Source organism: Neovison vison, chromosome X (genome assembly GCF_020171115.1).
Source record: "Neovison vison isolate M4711 chromosome X, ASM_NN_V1, whole genome shotgun sequence".
NCBI classification, from domain to species: Eukaryota; Metazoa; Chordata; class Mammalia; order Carnivora; family Mustelidae; genus Neogale; species Neogale vison.
The window spans coordinates 15,520,154-15,539,991 of NC_058105.1; the positions used below are offsets into that span (position 1 = coordinate 15,520,154).

The 19,838-nt window shown below is 42.1% G+C and overlaps 1 protein-coding gene across 6 annotated transcripts in view; it reads left to right on the top strand.

Moving 5' to 3' along the window:
• The first annotated feature begins 641 nt into the window (after nt 1-641).
• Nucleotides 642-19,838, top strand: part of MAP7D3 (MAP7 domain containing 3) — a 30,069-nt gene continuing 10,872 nt past the window's right edge. For 3 of the 6 annotated variants that reach the window (XM_044234286.1, XM_044234290.1, XM_044234292.1), the window contains exons 1-11: nt 642-723; nt 5,079-5,177; nt 5,273-5,356; nt 6,617-6,780; nt 7,651-7,765; nt 8,474-8,578; nt 12,456-12,551; nt 14,198-14,323; nt 17,530-18,329; nt 19,039-19,166; nt 19,397-19,602. In XM_044234286.1, the coding sequence (XP_044090221.1) occupies nt 669-723; nt 5,079-5,177; nt 5,273-5,356; nt 6,617-6,780; nt 7,651-7,765; nt 8,474-8,578; nt 12,456-12,551; nt 14,198-14,323; nt 17,530-18,329; nt 19,039-19,166; nt 19,397-19,602 (1,978 nt within the window). In that variant the 5' untranslated portion in view covers nt 642-668. The remainder of the gene's footprint in view (nt 724-5,078; nt 5,178-5,272; nt 5,357-6,616; nt 6,781-7,650; nt 7,766-8,473; nt 8,579-12,455; nt 12,552-14,197; nt 14,324-17,529; nt 18,330-19,038; nt 19,167-19,396; nt 19,603-19,838) is intronic. The other 3 variants (XM_044234288.1, XM_044234291.1, XM_044234289.1) reach the window with 3 other exon arrangements.

The window sequence follows — 19,838 nt, forward strand, 5'->3', positions numbered from 1 at the left end:
AGGGTTCATCAGAGTGCGTGTCCCACAAGCCCTCTCCTTCACTTAAAGATCCACAAACACCGTAGAGACAATTCATGCAACTTTGAGACCTGACAGTGTCATGATTTATTTTGCAAAGATTTAAAGAAAGGCTCTACTCTTGATTGGGCCCCTAGTACCTTCCAGGAACATCTCTACCCCCTAACCTGCCTCTGGACCTCTTGTCCCTCACTTAGGCCTTTCTGTAGTGTTTCAAAGACTAGCAAACTCCGGATACAAGCGAACCCAGGAGGCGCTCGGTATAATGCTCCCTGAAGGAACGAAGGAACAAATGAAGAAAGGAAGGAATGTTACTGCGTTGCTATGTAGACGGGATGAAAGGGAAAAAGGAATGTTGGACGGCCAAGCCGGCTGATGATTGGCTGGCCCCCCGCACACGGATGCGAGGAGAACATGGAACGTAGGAGAGGGTTTCTTTAGACCCGAGGTCCCTGCCCAGCGGGTCCAGACGTGGTGTGTAGTGAGCAGCGCTGCAGGGCGTGCGGGTCTCAGGCGGGCGCCGCGACTCTGCGGGCCCCGCCCCGCCCCGCCCCCCGGCGCCGCGGCCGAAGCGGGCCAGACGGCGGCGCCGGAGCCTGCGCACTGGACCCCCAGCGCCGCCAGCGGTTTCAGACGCGGCGGCTCGGAAGATGGCGGAGCGCGCCGGCAGCGGCACCTCCCTGAGGGGGATGCGCGAACGCATGGGTGAGCGGCCTGGCGTCTCCCGGGGGAATTCGGAACCGCGCGGGAGGCGGGCGTCTCGTGGCCCCGGGGGCCGTTGAAGCGGCGCGGAGGGCGTCAGAAAACTTTACTCCGGAGTGGCCTCGCGCCGTCCGGTCCTCCCCTCACCCGCCCGGAGTTTCCCTGGACGGGACAGAGAAGCGTTGTGGGACGGGGGTGGGGAGGAGGAACGGCCGGCCGGCCGGCATCACCGACGGCCGAAGTCCCGCGGCCAACGTTCCAACGGTCGCCGCCACCGGCCGAACCGCGCGGGCGGGGCGTGAGGGAACTAACGGACACTGTGGGCGCAGGGGTGGGGGTGGAGGGGCCTGTGACCCCAGACCCCGAGGACGGTCCTGAGCTGCGCCTGCCGTTGGGGGGCGGCGGGCGCCCGCGCGGCCATCGAACGGACGCGCCACAGCCCGGCATGTGCGGGCGCCCGCCAAGACCCCGCGCGCCAGGGCAGCCTTTCCAGGCGCCGGGAGCCGGGAGTTTTCTCTCTGCGCGGGGCGCTCGCATCCTCTCCCACGGCCGCAGTCCTTGCCTCTCCCAAGGGCTGAATCTACTGCACCCTCCCGGCCTACGTCCGGTGAGGAGGGAGCCTTGGGGGCTGTTCCTTTGAAAGTTGGGAGAAACTTGCCTCTCCGCTCCTCCTGATTTGCCTGCTGTAGCACATGACTTCGTCAAGATGTCACCTTCCGTGGGACATCTTGCAGACCCTAGGCGGCAAGGAACGGGAAGCTGCACTTCAGTGTGCTTTCTTCTGAACTGGCCCCCAACGCCAAAATGTTTGTCGCCCCCAAAGCGTTAATTTTCTAAAATTTGGCAGCGCATTGCTTAGCCCAGGAGACTGCTCCGCTCGCGGAGCGAAAGGGTATTTCTCGCTTGTGGGAGGTTACTTGGTTTTCTCAGGCCAGTTGCTATTACTATGAGCTTGAGAATAAAACGATCTTAATTGATTTTATCGAAAGCCTTGGGGATTTTTCATTTGCAGTTGAAAAATTGGCTGCGATTGAGAGGCTTTGTGTTCCTTCAGAATACTTTGAATCCACTCCCCAAACAACGTATCAGAAGCAAATACACTTTCATCTTTACCTCGAGAGAGAGTGCAGTAAATTCGGATTGTTTCATTACTTGTTGACACCTAAGGCTCTCTGCCATTTGTTTACTTCAGTGATTTAAAGTAACCAGCATTCTGGATAACCCCCTTCCCAAGCATTTTTGGATATTGATTGTTGTGAAGTATTTTAAAATCTTTTGAAACAGTTGCTTGGATTCACAGTATTTCAAGCCAAAAACTTAGTCATGCAAAAAGGGCTTAACCCAGAACCCTAATTGACCTCCTTGTTGCCCATTTCCTATTAGGAATTGAAAACATCACATGTTATATGTTAGAATTTTCATAGATTTCGGGCTTTAACAAGATTTGCCCTCATGGTCTCAGCGTTTTCCTGAAGGGGACAAGGAGTCATTGAAATGTTTTGCCACTTAGTGGCAAATGAGATGCCAATGTGACAGTTGCTGCTTTTTATTCTGTTATCCAAGTAACCATGAGTAGCCCTGAATCTGTTAATCTGGTTAATTTCATTTACTGCTGGGAGCCTGGCTCCAAGATTTAAAACGTTGTCCCTGAACAAGTGACTTCTAAGGGGGCATGAATTATGTACATTCATTTTATTATGTTTTCTGTGCATAGCACTGCGCTAAGAGTGTAACATACTGAAGAAATACACTTTTTAAAAATTTTTATTTACCTGAAAGAGTTAGGGGTCAGGAGCATGGGGGTGGGTGGGGAGTGGGCAGGGACGGGGCAGAGAGTGGGGGAGAAACAGACTCCCCTGAGAGCATGACCTGAGTGGAAGGCAGACTTTAACCCAATGAACCATCCAGGCATCCCTAAATACACTTCTTTTAACAGAACATGTGTTTTATACTTTTACACATAATTGTAAGATAATTTATATGAATTTTTCAACCTGATGAGCATAAGAAACTTTGCCACTGATCTGTTCACTTGTTTTTCTAAATTCACAAGTAATTTCTTTAGACAAATGCAGAAAAAGCTACTAAGGTTGAGTGAGATGATTATAGAATTTTAGAGCTGGAGAAACCTTAAGTTTCTCAAGTCTAATACCCAGAGTCCCAGCTATAAAATCCTGGGCAGCTTCTACAACTTGGATGTATAGTCTAACAGCTTAATATTTTTCCAAGTAGCCATTCCACTGTAGGCAGCTCTGACTGGTAGGAAACTGTAATTTACTTTAAGACATGCTATCTTTGAGGAATTTTTTGTTGTGTCTTGTTTATTTTTTAGTAATCTCTACCCACTTTGGGGCTCAAACACAAGACCCAGAGTTACTACCTGCGTGATCTGGGACAATAATGTTTAGCTTCAGTTTTTCCTACCTGTAAAAAATATGGAAAATAATAATATCCATTTTATAGGGTTGTTAGAATTTAATGAAGTTATACAAATGTAAAGAATTTCGTAAATGGTGAGGTTGATATACAGTATTTGTTATAGCAATTTTTAGGAAAGTACCATAAATACAGATTAAGGTTCTTCAGTTCTGGTAATAAACTCTACCCTATTCATTAACCTCCAGGCAAAAGGTGACTCTTTTAAGATTTTATTTGAGAGAGAGAACATGACTGGGGCTGGGGTGGACAGAGGCAGAGGTAGAGAGGGAGATCATTTAAAGATCATTAGATCTTTAAATATGGTAAAATTATACATTTCAAGAGAAATTGTCCTTATGGTCAAGTAATTTGTGCTAAAATATGAACTTTCTTTGGGATTTCTAATCAGGAAAATGGAATGTGCAAAACTGTTTTTTTCTCTGCTCAAATAGAGATGTTACAAGCGGGAGAGAGTACATAAGAGGGTTTAATTAATTTATAGACTATATGTAAGAATTGTTCTAATACACTAGTATGCAAATTCAGAGGATAATCTGTGGTCCACAGAATTGCTGGTAGTTGAACTATGAAGGAAGTTGAGAAGAGTCTAATCTTCAAATTTAGCTAAATCATGGATTATCTGAGCTGTTAGGTCTGTTAGCTAAATCATGGATTATCTGAGCTGTTAGGTCTGTGTGGTTAAAAAAAAAATCCTTTTTCCTTTTTGAAATAGTGGTCCCTATGGCAGCAATTATGAGCTCACTTTCAAGGTTACTCTGTAAAATGACTCCCAGATCTCTTTCCTCAGTGACAAGAAACATCTCAGAGTTCTTTCATTCTTTAAGTACAATGACAGATACTCTGTTCCTTTAATTATTTTAACCGTCCATCTTCAACTGTTAAATTTTTTCCTGATATATAGAAAACAAAAGTGTATGCAATATCACAGGGACATATTTCCTGTGCATTCACAGAGGTAGAAGGAGAGTTTTCAGTGTTAATCTCCAGATTCTTCCTGAAGATGCCCAGCATTGTGGGACATTTTAGATGCAGCCATAAATGGAATTCAAGGGCTCCGGAATCCCCTATAATAATTGCTGTGTGTGTCATCCTGGCATTTGTTTTTCTTACTCTCCCCCAAATTGTGCTCCCCTAATCTTGTATTTCACCCTTATTGAAGTTTGTTTACCACTTTTGGGCGCATTTTACAAGGCATGTGTAAATTTATCTTTGTTTGCCGGACATTTTTCTACCTGGAATAATACTATCTCAATGGAAATTCCTTGAGTGCTTCTCCACCTTCACTGCATTAGAATAGAGCTTTTAGCAACTGGAAGTGCCTGGGCCTCCACCCAGACAGAGACTGGGGGTGGGGAAAGGCAGGCATTGCTGGTATCTTTAAAGCAACGTGGGTAAAGAAAACCCCACATCTACGTAATTTATAAATGTGCTTTTTAATATTGGGTCCAGTCTCTGAGGATCTCACTGTTGACACTTCTGCTTCCAAATTCAGATCTGTAAACACCACGTCTTTTCTAAATTTTCAATTTATGATGAAACAGTTTTTCCATTTCTGTGCCAGCTCAGTTTTTCCAGTACTTGGTGTGATATCTTGTCTGAGGCATTTTTGAAAGTTATTAATCATTAGCTCCTACTTATCCACAAGCTCGTGCTGCTACTCCCACTAACAAGCTCTAAGTCCTCAGATAAACTGGCACACCCACAGTAAACAGCCTTAATTCTTTTGTAAAGTGTTGTTGAACATAGGTACTCAATATGTCTTTGTTGTTGACCTGGATTAATCTGTCCTGATTTTGTCTTCTAGATAAGAGATGCTGTCCTGTATCATCAAGGATGATTGCCCAGGCTTTGCCTCCCCCTGTATTAGCTGTTTTCATTCATAATATCTAATCCCTTCCTTTTCTCTCCCTGTATTATAGTTGCGGCTGCTCACGCCATAGCCGAAGAAAGACGGAATCAAAGTAGTTTCAGCACTCATCCATCTCAATCTGCAAATATAAGATCTGCTTTCAAACCAGGTATAATACCTAGAATGCTTTTTTATAGATGTCAGAGTGTCACGTCAATAAAACCAGATCTATTAATGCCTTACTATATATTTTTTTGTTTTTAGTAATAGATGGATCCGTGCTTAAAAATGATGTGAAGCAGAGGTTGGCAAAGGAGCGAAGAGAGGAGACCAAAAGACAACAAGAAGGTATATTTTAGACTTAAAATTGGAATGAATAAATTTTCTGTTGAGGTTATATATTTTCAAAGTGATTTTTATCTACTTTTCCTGATCTGTTTATACATAGATTACATTTTTTCTGGGATGTATTATGTTGGGTTGAATAATTATACTAAGGCAGATAAAGAAGGCCTTGAAAATAGTTGATTGTTTAATTTTTTAAAAAAATATTTATTTATTTGACAGACAGAGATCACAAGTAGGCAGAGAGACAGAGAGGAGGAAGCAGGCTCCCCGCTGAGCAGAGAGCCCGATGTGGGGCTCGATCCCAGGAACCTGGGATTATGACCTGAGCCGAAGGCAGAGGCTTTAACCCACTGAGCCACCCAGGCACCCCTGATTGTTTAATTTTTGAAGTAGTTTCTGTTAGCTCTAATTTTCTGAAAACTAAGGTGTGAAAATTTCAGCATTGTAGGAACAAGCAGAATGGGGTTTCAATAAAAATGACTCTAAAAAGGAAAATGAAGTTGTTAATAATCCTAACGTAGGCTTCTCAAGTGTAAATTTGGACCTAAAAGAATAATCTTTTTACACCTCAAGAGAATGCCTTTCTCAAAGAGGCATTTTTCTCTGGCCTTTGAAATCCCTTGACAAAACTTGTGCTCAGCTTCATTCAAATGGATATCATTTTTCTTTGTTTTGGTGAGGAGTTATTTCTTCCTGGAGCTCTTCGGGAGAGTATTTTAGAACTGCATAGATGCTGTCCAGGCTTTAGTGAGGGAAAATTTGAAATAGGAAAACATCATGCTGTTCCATAGTGTGGTGTCTTAACTCCATGAATGTAAAACGGGCATGATTAAATATGGTCTGGATAGATGAGGCCTTTGAAAGAAGTTTCCTAGTAGAAGAAAAAAAAAAACCCTTCTGGCCATGTGTTTTCTTTTTAGTTCTTATTTTAATGTATATAGCATGTTAATCTGTGGGGTTTAATTTTGCCTCAAATCAGCGGAAATATCACATGAAAGAAAATACTTGTTTTTAATTCAGAATTTTAGCTTGGACAGGATATGAGGGTCATCTATGCCATCTCTGTTCTCTAGAATTAAATGAACACTCAGTGCAAATGATTCTTGTTCACTTATATAATTGTTTGTTATTGGCATGGGTCATGTTATTTTTAAGAAAGAGGAGGAGCTATATTAACTTTCTCCTTCTTTGTGAGTACTGTAGAAAACTTAAATATTTTCTTGGCTCTTATGCCTCGAAAATGTATTTGGAATATTTCAGCTACTAAGGAAACACAACTGCTTGAAAAAGAAAGAAAATCACGGATCCAATATGAAAAACAGATGGAGGAGAAACAACGAAAGCTTAAAGAACAAAAAGAGAAGGATGAGCAGCGGAGAATATCTGCAGAAGAAAAAAGGAAACAAAAACTACAGGAAGAAAGGGTACAGTACATGGTTCCTAGCCTGTTCATCAAATGCCACATGGTGTCACCTGGCACTGGAATACTTTTTTCTTAGCCTTTCACTGCCTTTCCTGCCCCCTCTCCTGCCAAGGGATCCAGTCCCAGTTCTCCCCTTCAGCGGTAGAGCCTCTTGTTCCTGTGCTCTCAGATCCCTGAATTTCGACCTCCTATCTGAGGTCAAGTGGAGCCTCGAAGGCCTGGGAAGAGAGCCCTTCCATGCTCTGGGTTGCGGCTCAGTTGGGTCTCTGCGCTCTATGCCAGTGGTCTCATGCTCAGAGACCCCTCACTAGGCCGCGATCTCTCTTCTCACAGCTGCTGCTCTGACTTGAGTGCAGGCCAGTCAGAAGACCGCGCTTGCTCTCCCATCTGGCTTCCACTGCCTTTCTGCCCTGTGCACTCTTCCTCCCAGCTGTGCTGGGGCCCTGCCTCTCTCTCTACCTTCCTGGACTCTTTTGGTGCCTGGCACTCTAGGCTCATGTCGGGCTCCCTGCTTCTCCTCCTCCCCCCTCTGTCTGCTGCTCCCCTTGCTTGTGCACGTTCTTTCTCTCAGATTAATTAATTAATTAATTTCCTCATGATACAGACTGAGGTAAGCACAGTCTGTTTTTCAGTTCATATCCATAAGATTAAAGCCTTTTACTCAGGAGAAGCATTGACATTGATTGATACCAGAAATAGGGTCTTCAGTTGTTTTTTTGGTCTTCATTTTTAACTATTACCTAACCTCACCCCCCCCAATTTTGCCTGATACAAAAATTTGGTAATGGGTTAGTGTTCTAACCCACAGATCTAAATTACACTATCCAGTATGTTGAATATGTAAAAATTTGTTGGCATTTATTTTAAATAGGAGAGATTCAAGGCTGTTCTCTGTCGGACATTGGAACGGAGCAACCGTGTTGATCATCGTCAAAAAAGATGGTCATGGGAAGGCTCTACAGCTGTGAACCCAGAAACCAAAACTGGTAATTAATAAACTGTTAAACTTTTAAGTTATTCATGCTCATATTTAGATATTGGCTGTTGCTGCAAGGTTGCATTTACAGTAGGGTTTTGAGCTTTGTGTTTTAAGTGAAAATGCTGCCATGTACTCTTTGGTGTGCCCAGTAAGTTTATGTTTAAATTTGTATCATATAAGATTACAAAAGGAATTTTTTAAAAGATTTTATTTATTTATTTGACAGAGAGAGACCACAAGTAGGCAGAGAGCAGGCAGAGAGAGAGGACGAAGCAGGGAGCCTGATGCGGGGCTTGATCCCAGGACCCTGGGATCATGACCTGAGCCGAAGGCAGAGGCTTTAATCCACTAAGCCACCCAGGCACCCCTGCAAAAGAAATTTTAATATTTTATCCAGTATATCCAAAATCTTACCCTTTAAATTTGTAATCTCTGTAAAAATGATTGAATTTTATATAGCTTTATCCAATGCATATTTTATCCAGTGCATATTTTAAAAATAGTCTCATTTACTATTGCAGCTACTATAAATTTTCCTATAAATGGACAGAGCTCTACAGTTTCTTAAAACTTAAATTTATATCACGTGTAAGGAATGACAGTAAACATTGTGCACCTAATTAGTGCACGTACTCTATAGAACTACATCATGAACTTACTTTGTTGCAGCTAATGATGCTTTAAGTATGAGTACAGTAAATATATCTTTCCTCAGCCAGTAAACGTTCTATATCGACTGAGAAACTTGAACAGGACACATCTGGTTTACAGAAACAAATGTCTGTGTCATCTGCAGGTCTTCAGAGTTCTGTTGCCAAGAGTAAGTAGTAATTTCATGTATTCTCCTGAATTTTAAACCAATGAATTAAATTCTTTTTAATGTCTTTTCACAGTACCACTTATCCTTTTTTTTGTTGTTGTTGTTGATTTGACAGACAGAGATCACAAGTAGACAGAGAGGCAGGCAGAGGGGGGGGGGAAGCAGGCTCCCTGCTGAGCAGAGAGCCTGATGCGGGACTTGATCCCAGGACCCTGAGATCATGACCTGAGCCAAAGGCAGCGGCTTAACCCACTGAGCCACCCAGGCGCCCACCACTTATCCTTTAGATTGTGGAACATTTAGATTTATTTTAGAAGAGCACCACTTGGTTTTGTTGTCGGTGGGGGTGGTCATTACTGTTTTGTATTTTAATCAGTGTTAGTCCTTGTTTCATAATTCACATGTGCATCATCATAGGCGCTTGTTGAGTTCAGGTAGCCCAAACTGAAACACATTTTATTGCCATTGCCTGGCACAGTAACTTGGTATAAAACGGATTCATATTCTACCTACCAGTAAATGAGATCCTTTTTCCTAGAGAGTAACTAGACTGGTCATTCAATTTCCGTTAAGTTTCATGAATATCACCTCATTTAAGGAAAATGTTAGCATATATGCAGCAGTGGACAGGTTGATCTGCTTCACATATGTCGTACTTGTTACTCATGACAACCTTGTAAAGGTGACAGGCAAGTGTAATTACCTTCCTGGCTTTATAGCTAAGACCCCAAGAAATTCAGTGCTCTTCACTCTGTCATGCTTGTTTTTGGCTTATATTTTGGTCATTTGATAGACAGATTGTGATGTTGAAATTGTACATTTCAATAGTCCTGTGTTTTCCTCCAAAGCAAATTAACATGGTACCCATGTTTAATGAGCAAAGCATTGTTAACCTCCTGTTTATAACTCTTTGTAGTGCTAATGTGGTATTCTTTAAACAAAAAAGAAATTATCTACTATGACTACCTCAATACCTTTTTTTTTGTTTTTGTTTTTAAAGATTTTACTTATTTGACAGACAGAGATCACAAGTAGGCAGAGAGGCAGGCAGAGAGGTGGGGGGAGCAGACTCCCTGCTTAGCAGAGAGCCCGATGGGGCTCCATCCTAGGACCCTAAGATTATGACCTGAGCTGAAGGCAGAGGCTTGAACCCACTGAGCCACCCAGGCGCCCCAACCGCAATACCTTTTGCTTCTAGTGTTTGCCCTTTTAATTAGTGTTCCTTTTTTAAAAAAATTCTTCACCTGAGGTGCCTGGGTGGCTCATTCGTTAAGTGTCTGCCTTCTGCTCAGGGTCGTGATCCCAAAGTCCTGGGATCGAAGCCCATGTCAGGGCTCCCTGCTCAGTGGGGAGACTGCTTCTCCCTCTCTAGCTCTCCTGTGCTTTTGTTCCCTCTTTCACTATTTCTCTTTGTAATAAATAAATAAAATCTTAAAAAAAAAGTCCTTCACCTGACCATCAGTGACCATTTCTGGCTTGTTGTGCATGTTGTTTCCCACTGATAATTGAAATGGATTAGGCAGACCATACCCATCAATCAATTTAAAAAAGTCCTTTCTGGAGGCAAAAACAGAAGTGATCTTGGCACGAAGAAGACAGAGCAAACATATTCCACATCATTCCCACTTCAGTGCCTTATGAATTGAAGAATAAAAGGCATAATTATGGTTTCAATTTAAAAATCTTTTCAAAAAACATTTTATTTATTTGGGAGCAAGTGAGAGAGTGAGAGAGCACAAGTGGTAAGTGGGGCAAAGGGGGAGACACAGATTCCCCGCTGAGCAGGGAGCCCCGATCTGGGCTTATCACATTGTTTCTTTGAATGGTCTAACAAAAGTTGATCCACTTACCACCCTAACCCTTGATAGGCTTTCTCAAAGCACTTAATGTGTAGCCTGGGATCATTTGTACATTAATGTGGGAAGGTTTTTCTCTAGCACCTTCCTTGTCATATAATGAAATTAATTTGTTATTCACCATTTCAATCCTTTAGAAAAACTAGAATTCATTGCAATGTTGTATTTATATACTTTCATGTATACACACAAACACATTCATTTTTATATATTTTACTTGTTTAACTAGCATTCACTCTGTTTCAGAAACTATCTAATTGCTTTGAGGAGTTAGCACATATTTCTTCCACAGACGTGTATGACATTTTTAGTATAACGAGCAAATGCTAGTATGCTTTCATTCATAGGCCTCATGCTATTAAAAGAGATTTGTAAAGAGGAGGAACAGGCGATGCCTTTTAGAATAATTAGTTAACTTGCACTGAAGGAGCAATTCCAAGTAATTTTAAAAAAGATTTTATTTATTTGACAGAGAAACAGCAAGAGAGGGAGCATAGCAGGGGGAGTGGGAGAGGGAACCTGATACAGGGCTCTATCCCAGGACCCTGCAATTGTGATCTGAGCTGAAGGCAGATGCTTAATGACTGAGCCACCTGGGCGCCCCTAAATTATTTTTTAAATGATTTTTTTACTAGTTTTTAAAAAATTATATTTATTTATTTGACAGAGATCACAAGTAGGCAGAGAGGCAGGCAGAGAGAGAGGAAGGGATGCAGGCTCCCCACTGTAGAGAGCCCGATGCGGGGCTTCATCCCAGGATCCTGAGATCATGACCCAAGCCGAAGGCAGAGGCCTAACCCACTGAGTCACCCAGGAGACCCTTTTTACTAGTTTTTAATATGAGAAGGTATGATGGAAGATACTTTGTGAAATAGCTTACTTACAGGTATAGTATTACTGCACACTCTGAAACAATGAATGTTGTCATTAATGATGACAGGGAAAATAAAGTCCGTATTGGTGGTGGCTTACCTTTGTAAAATCTCTTCAGATTGAAATGAAACCTTTTTGATCCAGAGAGATGAATATTTCACACATAAATGAAGTTCATAATCTGATAACCTGTAATACTTTAAGTAGCCCTGTTTTAGAGCTTGGCTGATTGAAATTGTCTATTTTTCTTCTGCTCATTACTGACTCTTAACTGTTCACAGTATCTTGTCTTTTCTTGCAGTATGAAAATAAAGGATGTGTGATTTAATCACATGATTGAATTGATTATACCTCTGGTTCATGCTGTTCAATTACATTATCAGTTCAGGAATTTTCAAATGATGCTATGTTATCAATATCTACAGGTCCCCACGTTTAATATATAGGTTCCCAAAAGAGAAGTTATTCTTTAAACAGATACGTCTCAGTATCCTGAGTCAGAATTTGTTTGTGTCTACACTCACCATGGTTTTCATTAGGTTGCTAAAATTGTGACATCTGTGCCAAAGGTTAATGATCATTTTTGTTTAAAAAAAATAGCCATTATATCTAAAGTATACATTACTTTAGTAATAGATGTCATGGATTGTGTCCAGAATTAAAGGTTGTATAGTCACAATTTGGGAATGGTGATCTTGTCAGGTAGTATTAGACATTATCCTCTTTTTTTTTTTTTTAAGATTTTACTTATTTATTTGACAGAGAGAGATCACAAGCAGATGGAGAGGCAGGTAGAGAGAGAGGAGGAAGCAGGCTCCCCGCTGAGCAGAGAGCCCGATGCGGGCCTCGATCCCAGGACCCTGAGATCATGACCTGAGCCGAAGGCAGCGGCTTAACCCACTGAGCCACCCAGGCGCCCTAGACATTATCCTCTTAATTTTTAACTATTTTTTTCCTAATGAATTTTATTGTCCAGATCACCTAAAAAGCAAATGAGCTTTAAGTTGGGGATATACAGAAGATTGGAAATTTAAATTTTTATAAGCAAAAGTAGAGAAGATAAAAAATGTGTGAAGAGCGACTCACTTCTGAAATAATGCATTTAAATAATTTGTAAAAAGTAATATTCCTTTGCCTTTGATCTCCAGAAAAAATAGAAAAGAAGAGAAGTTCATCCTTGACGAGAAGATCTAACAAATTGCAGGCACCTTCAGAAACTGTACAAGTAGAAGAAAAACCAACTGGTTAGTTATTTCTAAGTACCAGTCTTAAATAGTGGTTTAAAAGAGATCTTTTGTGGTGCTGTGTGGCTCAGTCAGTTGAGCACCGACTCCTGATTTTGGCTCAGGCCATGATCCTGAGTTGGGCTCCAAGCTAAACTTGGAACCTGCTCAGGATCGTCTCTCTCTGCACTTCCCTATCCCTGCACTTGTCATTCTCCCAAAAAAGATCTGTGTCAACATTTGGTTGCCTGAGAAGTAGTTCTTAAAATTTGAAGCCAGAATATCCTTTCTTTAACTGCAAAATGTCCTTTGATGTCGTACTTATTTGGCTGAAGCCAAGAGTCTGTCTTCATTTTTTAAATTAAAAGATTTTATTTTTTACAGAGATAACAAGTGGGCAGAGAGGCAAGCAGAGACAGAGAGAAGGGGAAGCAGGCCCCCCGCCAAGCAGAGAGTCAGGACCCTGGGATCATGACCCTAGCCAAAGGCAGAGGCTTTAACTCACTGAGCCACCCAGATGCCCCAAGAGTCTGTCTTTAAGTGAAATAGGTAGTTCTATTGTCATCTGAGCAGGAGGTCTATAATGAAGCTGAGGGACTAGATCACAGAGTGTTGGTATAGATAAAGATTTGTGGTGGAAGACTTAATTCTCTTCAAACATTTCATTAGTTAGTGTTAAGAAATTCTTAAGTTATTGGCCATAATTTGAACTTCAAAGCTTTGTTGCGTTTCATAGCATTACCCACATCTAACCTTTGTGCATGTTTTCACTGCTGATTATTATACACAAAATTTCATACTTATTACTGAAGTACTTCTTTTTTAAAAAATACTTTATTTCTTTGAGAGAGTGCACAAGCAGGAGTGGAAGGGCAGAGGGAGAGAGAGAAGCAGACTCTGTGCTGATCAGGGAGCCTGACATGGGGCTCCATCCCAGGACTCTGAGATCATGACCTGAGCCGAAGGCAGAGGCTTTAACCCACTGAGCCACCCAGGCGCCCCTACAAGATGCACTTTTTTTTTTTTAAAGATTTTATTTATTTATTTGACAGACAGAGAGAGAGATCACAAGTAGGCAGAGAGGCAGGCAGAGAGAGAGGGGGAAGCAGGCTCCCTGCTCAGCAGGGATGTGGGGCTCGATCCCAGGACCCCAAGATCATGACCTGAGCTGAAGGCAGAGGCTTAACCCACTGAGCCACCCAGGCGCCCCTACAAGATGCACTTTTAACAAAATAATTTAGTCAGTCCCTTGGAGCTTTTGGTAATGAACTTGACCACTATGACTGTCAGTGGCATATATCTGTAGAAGTCCACCTCAAAGTTGTTTTGCCACATACAACTTTGTGAATTCCCGTAGAGACGGTACGTTGGGATAGGGCTTTGTTAGATATGTTACCTGGATTTCTTCACTGGGCTTATTGAGTATGCTGGGGACTTTGACCCTTAATTCAGGTACTCTCTTCCCTAGCAAGGCAGTCGGATCCAGTGGTGATGTTCAGTCCCATTATTTATATTTATATATATACATATATACATATGTATGTGTATATGTATATTGCTCTCATTTCCTCTACTTGTTGGCTGGGAAAGTTCTCATGTGCAGTTCATATGCTGCGCATTTATTTGTGAGACTTCAACTTGAATTCTTTTTGTTTGTTCTCATTTAGCTCGTCAGTCTTATACCAGTCTTCGGGAGAGTAATTTAATCACTCGCCTGCTTGTCCCTACCAAAGCGTCAATAGCCAGGAGCAAAAGTGCTGCTTCCTTGTCCGTTCCTGGCAAAGATACTTCAGGTAACGGGCATAGGGTGGAAAGCCTGAAAGTGTTCGTATTTGCACTTAAAAAGCAGTAAGGCATAAAAATAATTTGAATCAGTAGTTTCCAGATGACTGATATTTACATTGCATATTTGTTTTATGCCTTCTAGCATGGTAGGTTGAGTTATCTGGATGATAGTTGATTGATAGGATGAAATAAGGTAGTTGTGGTGGTGGTTGTTAAATTTTTAAGTGATTTTTTAAAAAAAGTACTAGATGTTCAGAATATCAAAAATTTTTATAATATCAAGGGGGAGGAAGTTTCCTACTCCACTCTCTTTTACCCCCTAAAATGTGGAAGAGTGACTTTGAGCTGCTCTTCAGCTTTTTATGAATAGTAAAATAAAACCCATTTTCAGGCTTAATATGGATTTTCTCAGAGGTCACATAGAGTGTTAGACATGCCTGTGGGTAGTAACAAGTCCTCAGTAGTGGAGAGCTCAAATGCACTATTCCCATTATTCTTTTTTCCTTCACTTTTTTCTTCCCACCACTTTTATTCTTTTATTTTTTTCTTCTGTTAATATTCATATAATTAGTAAAATAATAAAGTGCTATCATAGACTTTCTGGGAGTGCAGCTTTACTTCTTTTGGTTCAGATTCCTGACTTTGTTTTTGCCCTATTATATATATGTCAAATTATTTTCTGCCAGTCTTCCCCCAGTCTCCTATAAGATCGTTCTTATATTAACTTTCATTCTTGTTAAATAATCTGTTACTTCCACCAAAAATATAATACTTATCTTAAATTTCTCTAGCTGTACTTAATATATTCTTTGTAACACAAACTGTCAGTGTTAAATAATGTGACCATTTAGATACATACAGATCTGTAAATAAAATGCTTTTTCCACCAAAAGTGGGTGTCTAAAAGAAAACATTTAAGTCAGATTATTTATTCATGAGTAGTCAGTCTTTGGTAATTTGTTTTATTTTGATTACTTGATGAGATCATGTAAAAGTTTACCACCCAGTTAAAGAAGAGGTGACAAATTTACCAAGTCTTATAAAAGCTACCACCAAATACTTGCTAAAAAATACTTACTTTTCTTTATTATACAAGCAATAAATATTTAGTGTAGCACAAATTTTAAATATAATTTATTATCTCAGTAACTCACTGGGAACTGAATATTTTGTTTGTGTTTTCTTTACAAAATGGGATTATAACTTGTTTTTGTTTTTTTGATTTGCTTTTGTCTATACTCAATATGTACCATTTTATGGGGGCACCTGGGGGGCTCAGTTGGTTAAGCATCTGACTTGGGCACAAGTCATGATCTCTGGGTCCTGGTATCCAGCCCTGCATTGGGCTCCCCTCTCAGCAGGGAATCTCCTTTGTCCCTGTCCCTCTCTGTCCCTCTCCTTGTGTGCCTGTGTGTGGAGGCACTCTCTCAAATAAATAAAACTTTTTAAAAGATTTATTTATTTATTTATTTATTTGACAGAGAGAGAGAGAGAGAGAGCTCGCGCACACACAAGTAGGCGGAGAGGCAGGCAGAGAGAGAGAGAGAAGGGGAAGCAGGCTCCCTGCTGAGCAGAGAGCCCGATGTGGGGCTCAATCCCAGGACCCTGAGATCATGACCTGAGCCAAAGGCAGAGGCTTAACCCACTGAGCCACCCAGGTGCCCTAAATAAAATCTTTTTTAAAAAAGTATATATAGGGGCGCCTGGGTGGCTCAGTGGGTTAAGCCGCTGCCTTCGGCTCAGGTCATGATCTCAGGGTCCTGGGATCGAGTCCCGCATCGGGCTCTCTGCTCAGCAGGGCGCCTGCTTCCTCCTCTCTCTCTCTCTCTGCCTGCTTGTGATCTCTCTCTGTCAAATAAATAAATAAAATCTTTAAAAAAAAAAGTATATATATATTTATTATTTTATAGGTCTGGAAATTGTTTATTACTGTGAATGACTGCCTTAGTATTTTTTTTCTTCTTTTTTTTTTTTAAAAAGATTCACTCATTTGACAAAGATCACTAGTAGGCATAAGAGGCAGGCAGAGAAAGAGGGGGAAGCAGACTCCCCGCCGAGCACAAAGCCCGATGTGGGGCTCGATCCAAGGACCCCGAGATCATGACCTGAGCCGGAGGCAGAGGCTTTAACCCACTGAGCCACCCAGGCGCCCCTGCCTTAGATATCTAAATTTCTTGTTGAATATTTGGATTATAGTTTTGTTTCAGTATTATCAATAATGCTGAGCATGTTTTCATGTCTGATTTTTTTCCTAAGAATAGATCTTGAAGTAGAATTGTGGGAACAAAGACTGTGTCCTTTTAATGGCTTTTAATGCCTTATTGCCCCAATCCCCCCTGTCAGGAGCATATACAGATCTACACCCCACCACTAGTGTGGGGCTGCCTGGTTCCCAACATTGGCATTACCACTTTCTTCCTCCTTTTTATCCATTTTTATCCATTTATTAGGCAAAAATAAATTATTTATTTTAGAGATTTTTATTTATTTGACAGGGGGAGAGTGAGAGAGGGAATACAAGCAGGGGGGGAGTGGGAGAGGGAGAAGCAGGTCTCCTGCTGAGCAGGGAGCCCAATGCAGGGCTCGATCCCAGGACCCCAGGATCACCACCTGAGCCAAAGGCAGATATTTAATGACCGAGCCACCCAGGAGCCCTGGCAAAAAAATTAGATTATTAAAGCCGGAAGAGACCTTGAAAATCTAGCCCATTCTGATTAATGTCTTATTATAGTTTTTAGAATGGGTGAGGAATGCTCTTTTCTTACATTTAAATCACCATATATGGAGTTTCTTACCTGATCTTGAAATGGTAAGGTCTCTGGCCCTAGTGAAGTTGTTCTAGATTACTTTTTCAAAGTGTTGAATATCTTATGTGTTATAAAAATCATTTAAAACTGTGATATTAAAAGAGAAATGACTTATTGCAGACATCAACTTTGAAGAAGCATCCTCTTTTCGCCTGTAGTGAACTTTTGCTTTCACTACACCTCTTAAAGGTGGTGCTTCTGAAGTAACCAACTTCGAGATGTTTCTGTCCGGTGTGTGGGTTCCATTTCACTAGACACTTCCATGTTGTGGGGCAATCCCTGCAATTTACTAACGAACACATAGTCTCTCTTTTTTCTCTTCCTGTTCTTGTACTATTACGTGGCGCGTTTCTTCTTTTCTGGTTTCGGTGTATAGGCAGTCTCATCCTGTCCTCGTTCACCCACAGGTACCCACAGTGCCTTAATCCAGTATATAAACATGCCCTTGCGGAGCCACAGCAGTGACGAACTGAAGAATACCATGGCGCTTCGCAAGGCAGCGGCGGCAGGGCCTCCCCAGGAGAAGGTGGAAGCACCCCCTGACGTGAGCGTGGAGGCGGCCCCTCACGTGAAGGTGGAAGCAACCCCCGAGGCGACCGTGGAAGTGGCCCCCGAGGTGAGCATGGATGCGGCCCCCAAGGCGACCGTGGAAGCGGCCCCCGAGGTCACCGTGGAAGCGGCCCCCGAGGTCACCGTGGAAGCGGCCCCCGAGGCGACCGTGGAAGCGGCCTCCGAGGCGACCGTGGAAGCGGCCCCCGAAGCGACCGTGGAAGTGGCCCCTGAAGGGAGCGTGGAAGCACCGTGTGAAGCAGGTGTGGAAGCACTCCCTGAGAGTATGGTAACATCACCGGAAGGGAGTGTGGACGTGTCCCCCGAGGCGAGTGTGGACCCGTCGTCCCCCGAGGCGAGCGTGGACCCGTCGTCCCCGGAGGTGAGCGTGGATCCATCCCCCGAGGTGAGCCTAGACTCCTCTCCTGAGGTGAGCATGGATGCATCCCCTGATGTGAGCATGGAAGCGTCATCTGAGGCCAGTGTGGAAGCATCTCCCAAGTCTAGTGTGGGAGTGTCACCTGAGGCCAGTTTGGACACATCGCCTGGGGCTAGTGTGAAAGCATTCCCCAAAGAGAGTGTGGAAGTGTCCTCCAAGGCATCCCCCAAGGTGGGCGCGGAAGCATCTTCCAAGGTGAAAGTGAAAGACTCTCCACAGGTTTGTCAAGTGCCTTTTATTGACAATGTTTCTATTAAAATCTATATTTAGTTGTGTAGGTTATGATAAGTCAGGTTTCACAACATAAGCAACTTCTTTCTTTTTAGATTTATTTATTTATTTGACAGAGGGAGAGAGATCACAAGTAGGCAGAGAGGCAGGCAGAGAGAGAGGGGGAAGCAGGCTCCCCGCTGAGCAGAGAGCCCGATGCGGGGGCTCGATCCCAGGACCCTGAGATCATGACCAGAGCCGAAGGCAGAAGCTTAACCCACTGAGCCACCCAGGCGCCCCCATAAGCAGCTTCTTAATATTTATAGCATTCTGTAAAAAATTAGTAAAACAGGATAATTTACTTTAATGATTTAAAATTCTCTGATATTTGTACAGTTTCCCTCAAAGCTGGAGTATTAGTTCATTTTTGGTAGCAGGGAGTAACTGTTACATGAACTCTAAACTCTGAAGAGAAATTTTTTGAGAAGTGTAGCAAACCTTTTAATCAGGATTTAGAAATAGAATAAGGTTTTGAAGTGAAAGATGTTTTAAGGTAATTATTTCTGTGACCTTGAATTTTGTAATCTGAATTGTTATGCTTGAAAGAAAATGGGGAGTTTAAGGATCTATAATTGTACTATATTCATGGTATTTTTGTCAAAGCCAGCTGCAGTAAGGTAAATGCTAATTTATTAATCTGATCATATGCTTTGTTCAGAAATCAGAAATGGACAAACAGGCTTCAAACCCTGCTACCAAGAAGCGCCCACCATCGCATATACCGTGTTATAAATGGCCGTCATCTCCTGCAAGCGGGTGGCGTCCACCTTCTCCCATCAGTATTAAGTAAGTTTATTTGCAGCTGACAAATTTCACATCAGTGTTTCATAAATGAAATAATGTAGTATGTATCGTAAAGAGAAAAAAACTTTTAAAATGGATTTACCCCATCATAAAATATTATCTTATAATATCAAGACATTATATTTATGAAATGACACTTTATAAACTTAATTAGCACATATCTATTAAAAAACTGGACCAGATTTCCCCCATTAATGGTTACTTTTTCCCAGCAGGCAAATGCAAAAGAATCGCCCGCCATCACCATCACCTGTCATGTCAAAACAGTCTCAGTCTTCTCTTTCCTATAAAGTAATCCCTGTTCAGCGTAGCCTGTTGGCACAAAATGCATTGGGTAGTCTTGGAAAGAAAAGAGAAGGAGTGCCCAAAGCTGCTAGCAGCGCTGAGGCTGTGAGCCCAAAGCAGATGGTCTCTGAGGGTAAGTTCCTTTACTAAGAAGTCTATTTTGGCAACATGGAAAATCTTAGGTAGTTTGGGGGTGGTTGCCTTTGTTTTATTCTCCATTTCTGAGAACTTTAGGGGGTGAGTGAGCCTTTTTTTGATAGAGAATTTAACCAGTTATTGGCACATTGTTTTCTTTTTTTCCTTGCCGGAGCTGCTTACTCACCCCCACCCCCTTGTTGTTTAGGAAAAACCTCTCTCGGAACTGATTTT